A 14,099-nucleotide genomic window follows, 5' to 3' on the forward strand; every position below is an offset into this window, starting at 1 on the left:
AAGTGGTTAAGAACAAAGTGTAAGAATGGGTAGATAAGAGCACTCTATGAGGACAATATGGCTCTGTGAAGGGTAGGTCTTGCTTTAGCAATTTATTCACTTTCTATAATAATTAAACATTTCAGCTGGATAAAGGAAATGGCTACAAATTGAAACTGCAGAATTTTGGAAATGTATTAGACGAAATGTTGAGAAGTCCAAGAATAAGTGGAAGGTTGTAGGTGCTTAAGTGCCTGTTAGAACTGCTGATACGGTATTATTTATTTATTTAGCGTATGGCTTACACATGAAAAGTTACATTACATTAATTCTTAATATATATGGACATAGTAATAGACATATGTACAATAATAAGACATAATACAGTCATAAAAGAGAATAGGTTACAACTGTATATCTAGGTTGATTATCCAGTCAACTGCACTTGGTGTAGCATGGATGAAGTCTGACATGTTATCACTGTATGCACGTTGGACACATTCTGCTATAATATGATTAATTGTCTGGCGGGGTGATCCACAGTAGCACCTGGGTGAGGCAATCATGCCCCATTTGTAAAGGTGGTCTGCACATCTGCCATGATCGGTGCAGATTCAGTTAAAGGTAGACTAAGTTTTCCGAGATAGGTCAAAACCCGAAGGCATCTGTGTTGGGTCCACTAATTCATGGAAGACCCCTGTTGAAGTGTTACACCAGGACTCTTTCCACTTCTCCTTCATGTTGAAACTTGTCTCTGCAAGATTTTTTGCTGTTAAGATTGGAGGGTGCCTTGACTTTAGCCTGTTTATTTCTAGGGGTGGGATGTCCTTGTGGATTGGAAGATTTTGGATTTCCATGATTTTGGTGTATTCATGTAGAAGAAGGTTGGATCTGCAGATGTGTGGAGGTGGGATGTTGCTTAGCACTGGCAGCTAGTAGGTTGAAGTTGATTTTACAGTTCCAGAAATAAGGCGCATAGTGGTGTTAAGCTGAGCATCAACCAAATACATATGGGCACTGTTAGCCATATGGGTGAGCAGTATTCAGCTGCGGAGTAAACGAGGTCAAGAGCAGTGCAGGGAAGCATTGTTGCTGAGGCACCCCAAGTTGTTCCACATAGTTTTTGCAGTATATTGTTTCTTGTTTTTAGCTTGGATGCTGTGTTAATGAGATGTGGTTTAAAAGATTGAGTTCTATCCAGATATTCATTCATGATGCTCAGATATTCCGGGAATCTTGTAGTGTAGCAGTTTGTGGTTGAGTAGACCACGAGTTCTTTGTTAGCCTTGTTATTGTTCAGGTGGAAGCATGACACTTCTGTTTTGCTAGGATTTCAGTAATCTCCATTTGCTGAAGTATTCATCTAGGACTGCAAGGTTGTTCGTTAGTGTATCTTCCATTGTAGTAAAATTGGTTTGTCTGGTGGCTAGAGCAATGTCATCAGCATAGCAAAACTTCTTGGAGACTGTATTAGGCAAATCAGTAATGTATAAATTAAAAAGGAGGAGAGCCAGAACTGACCCTTGTGGTAATACAGCCTCCAAGAAGTTAGTTTTGCTATGCTGATGACATTGCTCTAGCCACCAGACACACAAATTTTACTACAATGGAACCCACCCCAAGTTGTCACACATAGTTTTTGCAGTGTATTATTTGTTGTTTTTAGCTTGAATGCTGTGTTAATGAGATGTGGTTTAAAAGATACAGTTCTATCCAGAGTGATGCCCAGATATTCCAGGAATCTGTTGTAGCGTAGCAGTTTGTGGTTGAGTAGATCATGAGTTCTTTGTTAGCCTGGTTATTGTTCAGGTGGAAGCATGAAACTTCTGTTTTGCTAGGATTTGGGCATAATCTTCATTTGCTGAAGTATTCATCTAGGACTGCAAGGTCATTTGTTAGTGTATCTTCCAATGTAGTAAAATTTGTGTGTCTAGTGGCTAGAGCAATGTCATCAGCGTAGCAAAACTTCTTGGAGGCTGTATTAGGCAAATTTGCAATGTATAAATTAAAAAGGAGGGGAGCCAGAACTGACCCCTGTGGTAACCCATTATCCAGTGTTCTTTGTTTACTTTTCTTCTCGTCCATATGTTATGATACGATATGTTACGATTAGATGAAATACTGCACAAAAAATCTATTATATAAACTGGAATAAATAGGCAAGCGCGCGCGCACACACACACACACACACACACACACATGGGTGGTCTGAAAAGTTCTCAGCCTCGACCATAGATGGCAACACTATTGGCAAGATTTTTTTTCTAAGTTGGTTTATAAACATCGATGTGAAATTGCAAAAGAAATTTTGAAGTTCATAAAAGTTTATGGGCACTCTTCTGCTTTGTTTTCAACAATTAAGAAATGGGCTGCCGAGTTTAAACATGGCCGTACTAGTCTTGAAGATGATCCATGTGAAGGACATCCAAAAAGGGTAACACCACCAGAAATCATTGATCAGTGCATGATATGGTATTGGATGACCAGCGAGTCAAAGTGCATGAAATTGCTGAGACAATAGGCATTTCAAAAGAACGTGTAGGATATATTTTGCATGAAGAATTGCAAATGAAAAAGCTTTGCGCAAGATGTGCCACCATGCAGATCAAAAACACACTCCCATGAAAAGCTCTAAACAGTGCTTGGTGCATTTTAACAAAAATAAAACTGATTTTGTGCATTGATTTATTACTATAGATGAGACTTGGATTCACCGGTACACATCATAATCCAAACAGCAGTCAAAACAGTAGACAGAAGCTGGTTGTTCAGTGCCAAAGAAGACAAGGTCATGGCATTGGTGTTTTGGGATGTTAAAGGCATTTTGTTTATTAATTATCTTGAAAAGGGTAAAACAATAACCAGAGAATACCATTCTGATCTTTTAACAAGAGTAGACAAAAAAATTCGTGAGAAAAGACCCAGTTTGTAGAAGAAAAAAATCATCTTTCATGAGGACAAATGCACCTGCCCACAAAGGTGTTTTGCCAATGGGAAAATTAAGGGATCTGCACTAAGAATTGTTGGAACATAATCCCCCCCCCCCCATTCCCCAGATTTGGCTCCCTCTGACTTCTATCTCTTCCCAAAACTAAAAATTATATCTTAATTTTCCTCACCAGTCAGCGTTTTTCTTCGAATCAAGAGGTGATTGCAGATGTAGAAGGATATTTTGCACATCTTACTGAGAACCACTACACGGACAGGATAATGGTGCTAGCACATTGCTGGAATAAATGTATAAGTCTTAAGGGAGATTATGTTGAAAAATAAAAATAATTTTGAAATTATAAATTCGTTTTTTCATTGTTAGGCTGAGAACTTTTCAGACCACTCACATATATATATATATATATATGGATGTGAAGCAGATAACATAGATACCATGGTGACTGATTAAAAGACATCAAACAGTAGTATAGGAGAGCAGAAGTCAGGAAAAGGAAGATGATTAGTGGTGTGCCACAGAGCTCTGTATTTGGTCTGTTACAATATAATATGTACATTAATAACATAGGAAATAATCTAGGGGGAAGGATTGGAATATCCAGGTTTTTGCAGATGATGCAAACTAAAACTGGGAAGGGCAATACTTAATAAAGGTTATATAAAAATGCTGCAAGATGTTTTAAATAGACTGACAGTAAGGGCAAAGGATAATGATTGCATGCTTAATGTGTAAAAGTGTAAGATTATGCCCTTTGGGATCAAAAGATTGCATGCTGTGTGTTACACGAGAGAACTGCATTTCAGGAAATTCATGAGGCTAAGAATTTGGGGAGGCTGGGAATTGAAGTTCAGATGGTATATTGCAAAAGCAAGCAAAATAACTAAAAGTATCACTTGAATATTGAAGAACACACATACTAATAAACAGAAATATGGAGGTTTTTATTATTCTATATAAGGCTTTGGAGGCAGCTACATATGAACTACTGTGCAATGATTTGGTTGTCTGGATTTCTTGTGGATATGGAAATTGGAGTATTTCCTGAGATAAGTGACCAAAATGATGACTAGTCTGAGGAGTGCTGCCTTTGAGGATAGATCGAATATTTGTGAGTTACAAAATTTAGTTAATAGGTAGAAAAGAGAGGATGTGATAGAAACTATAAGTTACTAAATGGTTCTATAAGAGTGACACAAAAGAATGATGAAAATAATATATTGTAAACATATTAATTTTTAATGCCCATGTAAATAATAAAGAAAGCCAAATCGGTATCTTCATTATCAGTTACTATTCATCTCTATTAGAGGTAAATGCACTTACCACATTGTGGTGGTGGACTGCTCCACTGACCATTCTGCGAACACAGAGCCTGAGCAGCTCCTTTCATGTAATAGCCTTCTGGACAGCTATAATATACAACAGTAGAAAAAACTGGTGGTTCATTTTCCGCTATTAGTGGAGCCCGGGGAATAACAGCAGAGCACCCTGCAAAATATAATATGAAATTTTATATCATTCATTTACTACATAAAATATATGAAATTAATCTGGATAAGTGATGTGTGATATTACTAATTATGATTATTATTACAGTAAATTCATTTATCTAGCATTATGTAATTTAGCACTTTCAGCAATAATACATGCCTAGAAGACATTTCATTATCTTGAAGTATAAAAAAAATTAATCTCTAGCACTATCTACAGCATTGCTCAAATTTGTGTTCTTCTCAGGAACTTATGTCCTATATCAAATATTCATCATCATCATGCGTATCAAGGATTTAGGCCTAGCATGGCCTGTTCCAGCCTTAGAAGTCATCGTCGAATCGTTTAAGAGGACGTCCTGGTTTTCTTTTTCCTAATGGCTTGTTTTGGTAATCTTTCTGTTTTCATTCTTTGAACGTGTTCCATCCATTTATGTTTATATTTTTTAATTTTTTCTATTACTGGTTCTTGGTTTAATTTTTTCATAATGTCTTCATTTCTTTTGTGATTTCTATATCAAATACTAAATATATTAACTTAAATGGTGGCTTGCTTGCAATTTTTTTCTCCCTTCCAAGAGCTTTAGATAGGATCTCCGCTTAAGAAATATTCAATCTTTATATTATAAAGATATTTCTTGGATAGAACACTTCACACGATCTATGGAGTAATTTTAATAGGCAAAAGGAGTTATATGTAAATGATAGCTTGTGCTTGAATGCATTTGGAGTTAGTTATCTGGAGAAAGTGTTGATCAATAAGAGAAAGGATGTGCAGACTAAGAGAAACCAAAGTTATTAGAGTATAAATAAAGACATGAATGTGCATATAGGCATTCACAGGCAAGTGAATGTTAAAAGGCTAAAGAGCAGCCAAGAATAGTGAATGTTATATCTTATATTATATCTTGATAACTGAATTATTTCAGTATCCTTGAATCCTTTAATGTTCATCCCCTTACTTGAAAGGATGCAAGAATGCTTGTAGTCCTCAGTGGATATTTCAATTCATATTTACTAATGTCACATCAACATTGATTGGAAAGGAGCCTTTAGCAATCATTGGTTTATTATTATTATTATTATTATTAAACAAGACCTCATGGAGTCAAAGACTCATCTAGGAGGTCCTTTTATCTCACACAGATCTCATCATACCGGGTCTTAAACACATTCAAACTCCTTGCAGACACCACACTCTCAGGCAAGGCATTCCAATCATTCACAACTCTGCACGAAAAAAACCTGCCTCTCACTCCCCTACTCACACCCTCTTTATACAGTTTCCAGGTATGACCTCTGGTTCTCCCCTGATCTCCCACTATTCTCTGTAGAACTTCTCCACCATTGATCCTATAACAACCCCTTACCAACTTGTAGGTCTCTATCATATCTCCCCTCTTCCTTCTCTCCACTAGACTCTGCAAATTACATCTTTTCAATCTTTCCTCATACTCGACATTCCAGAGGTCAGAAACTACCTTAGTCAGTCGCCTTTGGACCCTTTCCAACATCTCTTCATCCTTCTGAAAACCAGGTGACCAAATCTGGGCACAATAGTCCATGTGTGGCCTAATCAAAGCCTTATACAATGGAACAAGAATCTCCCTACTTCTACACGTCAGTGTCCTCCTCATCATTCCCAGAAGTCTTTGTGTTGTCTTCACAATTTTGGCGATGTGTCCCCTAAATTTTAGATCCTTATCCACTATCACTCCCAGATCTCTTATTTCCTCTACTTCCAACAATATATTCTCACCAAGCATAAATTCTGCATCCCATCTTTGTTTTCCAAATTTTAAAACCTTACATTTTGCAACATTGAACTCACATCCCCATTTGCTTGTCCAATCACTCAATTTATTCAAGTCTTCTTGCAAGGCCACAACATCTTCACTACTCTTTATGGTTCGTCCCAACTTTGCATCATCTGCAAACAACTGAATATCTCCATCTAAATCTTCGCCAATATCATTAATATACAAGTTAAATAGTAATGGCCCTAAAACAGATCCCTGAGGCACTCCACTAGTGACTTTCCTTTTCCTGGATATTGCACCCCCATACACAACTTGTTGATACCTATCAGATAGCCAGTCTCCAATCCAATGCACTAATCTAATATCCAACCCCATCTGCTCTAGTTTGACTGTCAACTTATCATGAGGTACTCTATCAAAAGCTTTTGCAAAATCCAAGTATATTACTGTGTATCCTTCTCCTCTGTCCAAGAAAGCAGTCACTTTATTGTAATAAGTAAGTAGATTACTAAAACACGACCTCCCTTTAACAAATCCATGCTGTCCATCAAAAATTATACCATTGTTGTCAACCCAACTCTGGATCCTAGTTCTCACAAGCTTCTCCAACAACTTAACCACAACACCTGACACACAGATAGGCCTATAGTTTGATGCTTGAGTTCGATCACCTCCTTTATGAAGTGGCACAATCTTGCCCTCCTTCCACTCTTTAGGGACTTGACCAAGTGCAAGACTCGTATTAAAAAAATATGTCAAGGCAGGTGTCAACTCTCTGGCACATTCCTTCAGAATACGCGGTGATATATTATCAAGTCCCACAGCCTTATTTACATCTAGTTTACTCAACTCCCCAAACACCTCTTGCTCACTTACAGTCAGTCTCTCCTCCCCATCATCAACTACTCTTAATCTCTCCATGAAGTCACATTCACAAGATTGAAAGATCTTTATGAACTGCTCATTAAGTATCTCCACCACACATTCTGCAACAGCTGTCTTTATACCATTTCCTCCAATCAATGTCATCCTTCCATAATCATTCTTTCTTTTGCTGGCTACATATCGAAAGAACTCCCTAGGATTCTTTTTAGCTTCATTAGCTAACTGCTGTTCATACCTCTCTTTAGCTACTCTCACCAACCAAGTCACTCTCCTTGCCTGGTCTTTGTAGAACTCATGAAATTGGTTACTTCCACTTCTCTTATGCTGCCTCCACAATGCCCTTTTTCTCTGTATTGCATGCTTAATCTCTTTATTCATCCATCTCACACCTAACTTATTTAACCTTCTCACCCGTGGTATACATTTAGACATTGCATCCACTAAATATTTTTTGAAAATCCCCCAAGCTGCATTGATCTCTTTTCCAGCTAACTCCTCATTCCAACTTAGTTTAACTTAGTAAAGTAGGATACGTTAAGAGATGGCAGGAAAAAAAAAAGATAACTTTTTATTTATTGCAGTTTTTTACTTTTAATTACAGGGAATCTAAACTAAATACAACATATAGTTTGTGGATAATTTGCAGTTGGGGAATTTGTACTTAAAACATAATATTTCAATATAGTTTGTAGTAGTTCTTAATGCGTCAGTATTTTGTGCAATGTTTAAATAATGGCAGCAACCACAGCTCAGTTTGCCAATGGCTTATCACCAAGTCCCCCCCCCCCTCATGTAAGGACTACATTTTACACAGTATACTATAGGATTTTGTGATATGCAGTGCTTGTAGCATGTATGCATCCTAGCAGTTAGATATGTGGCAGGTGAGAGATTAGAGAGTGCATGTATGTGGAAAATTTAAAGATGGGAAGAACTTTGTGATTTGGACATTAGTATAATGGACTTCAGCAATGTTACATCAGAAATGGGTGATTACTGACTGAGTAGCATGAGTGAGGGAGACGATGACGATCAGAATGAGAATGAAAAAGTGAAACGTGAAGTTTTCGAAGATGGTGTTAATTGGGAGGATGAAGTCAAGCAAGTGTAGTTTGCAGAGAGAGATAGATGTACTGAAAGAGGAAGTGGAATGTCTTGGGAATGAGCTGAAAAGCGTGAAGGACAAGATTAGGCAACTGGAAACAATGAATGCAAACGAATCAGAGTAAGAGTGAGAGAGACTTATGAGAATGATAGAAGGGGAGAGAATAAGAGAATCAGTAAAAGAAAGGAAATGAGAAAAATGCGAGAGTGCTAGAACCAGGGATAGAGAGATGATAGGAGAACAGGCAAGTAGGGGGATCACAGAAAGAAAGTGTTAGAGGAGAAAGAGAGAGAGTGAGGAAAGCAGGTGAGCAAGGAAGAAACAGAGTGATAAGAGTATAACAGTATGGCAATTAAGCAAGGTGAAAGGATGGATGAGATAATTGTGATGGTGGGCATGAATGACTTGAGAGGCAGTGTGAATTGGGTGGCAAGAGATCTGAGATTCATGCTTGAGTTTGTATGGAATAAAACTTACAGAGGGAAGATAGTGAGTGTGTTGCCCAGGTATGATAATGACTGTGGAAGAATGACATTGTTGTATAAAAATGGGAATAGAGTGACTGATGCAAAGGATAGTGGAGTTGTTCAATGAACACTTTATTGGGGTATTTCATCCTGGAGAAGTAAGTTTTAACACTAAAGGGATAGGGCTGGTTTGAGGTTTAGAAGTGCAAGAAGAGAGCGTGTTTCAAATACTGAGTACTCTGCATATCAATAAAGCAATGGGACTGAATGGGATTTCGCATTGGGTTTTGAAAGAATGTGTTAAAGAACTGTCAGCTCCTTTGACCTGACTTTTCAATGAAGTCTGGCCATGGGAAAAGTACTCAAGGAGTGGAAGGAGGGTAAGATAGTGCCATTGCATAAGGTTGGTAGCAGACTGGAAGTGTCAAACTGCAGACTAGTTTGTATTTTATCAGCAGTTGATAAGATCTTGGAGAAATTACTGAGGGATCATTTACAATGTTTGCCAGATGAGGGTAATGTTATCATTTTATTTATCAACCATGCTACATGCAAAACACCTGCTTTTTACTTCCATGATGAAATGCTCTTTATACAACATCCTGAGAATGACCTCTTGTTCTATCCCTATCTCAGTGATATGACAAACCTCTTCTACATTAACACTTATTTCTCAATCATATGCTTTCACATGTCATTTGATGGACATAGCATTCTTTATGATGGTCAGCATGGCTTTATAAAGGGTAGGTCCTGTTCTAGCAATTTGCTTCCATTTTATTATTATTATTTGACACCTCCAGTGAGTCCATAGACACATTGAGGTAGGGCACCTGCTCTACAACTGTCTCCAACAACTGATCTCCATCAGTTGGTGGAGACAGTTTATACATTAGTAATCATATACAGTGACATTCTTGGACTTTGTAAAAGTGTTTGATAGATTACCACATGATAAGTTGATGTACAAGCTGCTGAGGATGGGAATAGATAGTATATTGGTTAGATGGATCAGAGAACTCTCTGAACAATACCAGCAGGTTGTGTATGATAAAGTAATGTCTCAAAAAAAAAAAAAAAAGTAACCAGTGGCATACCTCAGGGTTCTGATCTTGGGGCCCTGCTGTTTAACTTGTTTGTAAACGATATATCATGCAGAATGACTGGGGATCTTCAGCTGTTTGCTGATGATGCAAAGTTGGGAAGAATTATAAGTAGAACTGCTAATGTTAATTTCCTTCAGGAAGATTTGAATAGACTTTTTACTTGAACAAAAGAATGGGATTGTAGTTTTAATATCAATAAGTACAAAGTGTTGCATTTTGGAGTGTGGAAATATAAGGTTGTGTACTATATTGATGGTGCAATACTGCAGAAAGTGGATGACATTAGAGATTTGGGAGTGATGGTTGACAGTACACTGAAGTTTAGAGGACATATTGCAAGTGTTGAAAAGGCAGCACATCGTAGTACTGCTATGATAAGAAGTACTCTAACATGTAGAGATAAAGAAGTGGTTGTGCCACTGTATAAAGCACTGGTCAGACCACACTTGGACAATTGTGCTAAAATCTGGTCACCTGGTTTTCAGTGTAATGTGGAAACATTAGAGAGGGTTCAAAGGTGCGTAACTAAGACAATATGAGGACTTTGGACTGCTGGCTATGGAGAGAGGTTGAAAAAATGTTGATTGCAGAGTTTGGTGGATAGGAGAAAAAGAGATGATATGATTAGAGGATTTTATCAGGTTAATTTCAGATGAGCTTATGAAAAGAGTAGCAGGCATGGGGGGGGGGACGAGGTCATCCCTGGAAGTTATGTAAGAGTGTGGTGAAGAGGGATGTGAGGAGTAGATTTTTTTTACATGGAGAATTGTCAGTGAATGTAACACATTACCACAGTGTGTTGTTAATGCAAGGAGTGTTAAGGATTTTAAGATTCGATATGATAAGTATATTGTCAGTTGAATGAACCTTCCATGACAAGTCTGCCAACTTCATGGAGGATGCAATAATAATAATAATAAATTGTGAATGAAGACATTTATAAGTAATAATACTTCATTCATAATTAACATCATCTACTATGTCATAAGCAGGACTTATTTAAATTTATTCTGTTAGTTTCTTTCTTATAAAATGTTATTCATGTAATTCCTTTTGCGTTTTGTTAGTTAATGTTATTTATGTGATTTTAAAATATATTATAGACATGAAAAGGCACTATATTAAATTATTTATTTTATTTACTTTATTCCTTTGATAATAATATAAGAAACTGTAATGTATGTAATTTTAATATATCCATAAGATTCTTTGTGATATTATTTGATTGGTTGTTGTGAGAAAACATGCAAATTTCTCCTAGGGCGCGTGTTGGAGTGTGAACTACTATATACAAAGGAGAAAAACAAGTTCGATGTGAACCTAACCGGTAAGAACCAGTTTCTGGCGGGAAAAAGGAAGGAGTAAATACAAAAGCGAAAGTAAAGAAGAGAATCGAGTAGGGAAGTATAGAGAATGGTGGCTGGAGACTGGAGGGGAATTTTTATGTGATGAAAACGGAATTTAACTTACCTTGGCAATTTAACTTACCTTTTTCTGAGTTGGATTTTTACCAAAACTTCCTAATGCCTAAGAGTGAAATAGTGCTAGAAATAGGTTAATATGTATAATAAGAAAAAGAAGAAATAGGTGGATAATTTAAACCAAGTGCATAAAGGTTATATTCTCCCAAGTCTATAAATCAGTCACAGAAATGGAAGATTCTTTTAAGTTTGTATTACTACAAAGTAAAAGTCAGCAAGGACTTTAAAAATTGTTGCTCGATCTCCTTAAGATGTGATGAAGCTATATTCTGGTAAGATTACCTATACTATACTTAGTGAGAAGTAACGAAAATTAATTCCACCAAAAGTAAATTGTTCCTAGTTGTTGCATTCAGCGAGTCAAGATTTAATGTGTGATGTGCTAAGACTTTTCCCTCTTCGAGTGACAAGTGCTATTTTATTGAATTAAGTGTTCATTGACTGAATGAGAATATTGAGAAGCATATTTGTTGTAATTCAGGAATCTCGAACTTACAAGAACTAATTTTAATTAACTGAGCCTAGAGAATTACAAATAAATGTTTGATGGTTCACGAGTTGTATTCTTTCTGAATATCTTGAACTGATTTGATATTTAAATGTTTTGAGATGTAACCTTGATCAGAGTAAGGTTATGATAGAAGTTCTCTGTTAATAAGAAGAATAAGATCTGTTAAATATAATCTTTAATTATAAAGTTTAAGCTCAGCTGAGTAGTATACTAGAATCTTAATGTTAGCTTTATATTCGTTTAATTATAATGTCCCTGTTGGAATACTGTGTTATGATGTAATTTATGTGACACTGCATTAAATAATTTTATTTGAATTGAATCTTGTATTTGTCTGATTGTTTCAGTGCACCGCTCATTAAAATAATACAAATCTTAGCGGGAATCCTATGTAGTAAGAATAAAAACCTCGGCCTAAAATCAGCTTATGATAACCTAATACAGTTGAAGTTTGATTTATCTAAATTGCTCTTGCAATTCAGAATATGGAGTGGTGCAGTATAATATAAATTTTCTTCATATTCGATTGATAAATCAGCCTACAACTAGTTAAATACTAAAGAGAGAGAATTGTAAGACGATAAAACGTGATTGAGAAGAAGTTATGATCCAACAATTACAAGTCTACCAACTTCATGGAGGATGCAATAATAATAATAATAATAATAATGTCAACATCTTCTTCTTTGTAATAATCTGTTGTCATCCAATAAATTCTAAAAATGTGGCATCGAAATTTTAGATCTACACCCATAATCACCCCAAGTGTCATATCTTCTTCATTTCCAAATTTCCAAGCCTTGTACTTCACTACATGGAATTGGTATCTCCCAGTCTTGTGCTCACAGAGCCAGTTTATTCAAATCCTACTGCAGAGCTGCAACTTTTGCTTCACTCCTGATAGCTTTCCTGAACTTTGCATCATCTAACACAACTGCATATTTTCATTTAAACCCTCTAAATATCATTAAGATATATCAAACAATAATCATCCTAAAACAGACCTCTGTAGCACATCGCTACTAAGCGATAATACCCTTCCAGATACTACTTTCCGTACACAACTTGCTGTACCCTGTCATATAACAAATGTTCTATCCAGCTCATTAAACTATTATCTAACACCCATCTGTTCTAGTTTAAATATCAATTTGTCATTTGTCAATCCATGAAAGACTTTTGTGAAATTATTATTATTATCCCAAGATCCCATGGAGTCAAAGACTCATCTAGGAGGTCCTTTTGTTATACACACAACTCATCATACCTTGCCTTAAACACACTCAGATTCTCTGCAGACACCACACTCTCAGGCAAAGCATTCCAATCATTCACAACTCTGCATGCACAAAACCTGCTTCTCACTCCCCCTGCTCACACCCTCCTTATACAGCTTCCAGGGATGACCTTTGGTTCTCTTCTGATCTCCCACCATTTTCTGTAAAACCTCTCTAACATTGATTCTCTAACAACCCCTTACTAACTTGTAGGTCTCTACCATATCACCCCTCTTCCTCCTATCCACTAGATGCTGTAAATTGCATCTTCTCAATCTTTCCTCATATTCGACATTCCAGAGATCAGAAACCACCTTAATCAGTTGCCTCTGGACCCTTTCCAACATCTCTTTGTCCTTTTGAAAACCAGGTGACAAATCGGTGCCAGTAGTCCATGTGTGGCCTAATGAAAGCTTTATACAATGAAACAAGAATCTCCTTACTTCTACAAGTCAGTGTCCTCGTAATTATGGCAACATGTTCCCTAAATTTCAGATCCGTATCCACTATCACTCCAAGATCTCTTATTTCCTCCACCTCCAACAATATATCCCCACCACTACTATATATTTACCTCCAATACATCTTTTACCCTGTTGTAATACATAAATAGATTGCTAAAATACCTTGCCTTCACAAACCTCATGCTGATCCATTATAAAGAATTCAGCTAGCATGAACCCAATTTGGGTGCATATCTTTTACTAATCTAACCACAGCTCCAGATGGCCTATAATATGAAGCATCAATGTTATACCCTTTTTTTCTTTTTGTGAAGTGGACAAAGTTTACCCTCCTCCTGCTCCTCCCCCACCCTCATGCAAGGCTTTAGTTAAACAATTCTGTCAAGGCTGCTGTAAACTCTGGAATATTCCTTTAAACCATGCAACAGTACATCATTGGCTTATTAAGATCACTTTCTTCATATGTGCCACCTACTCACCATTAGTCCCTCTTCCACCATTTCTTCCTTGCTTAAGCTCTGCATGACAGTAGACTTACAACAATGAAATAATCCTGATGAATTACTCATTAAATACTTCAACTATATCCTATCTTCATCAACTAATCATTGTTTCTTCCATTGG

At 36.7% G+C, this 14,099-nt stretch overlaps 1 protein-coding gene across 1 annotated transcript in view; it reads right to left on the minus strand.

Moving 5' to 3' along the window:
* LOC150108245 (clotting factor C-like) overlaps positions 1–14,099 on the minus strand; it is a 368,054-nt gene that overhangs the window by 288,366 nt on the left and 65,589 nt on the right. Inside the window, exon 5 of the mRNA XM_090415698.1 lies at positions 4,253–4,417. Coding sequence (XP_090271824.1) covers positions 4,253–4,417 — 165 coding nt within the window. The remainder of the gene's footprint in view (positions 1–4,252; positions 4,418–14,099) is intronic.

The sequence above is a fragment of the Typopeltis vanoorti genome, chromosome 3, assembly GCF_054136105.1.
Source record: "Typopeltis vanoorti isolate ZY-2024b chromosome 3, IOZ_Tvanoo_1.0, whole genome shotgun sequence".
Classification (NCBI taxonomy): domain Eukaryota; kingdom Metazoa; phylum Arthropoda; class Arachnida; order Uropygi; family Thelyphonidae; genus Typopeltis; species Typopeltis vanoorti.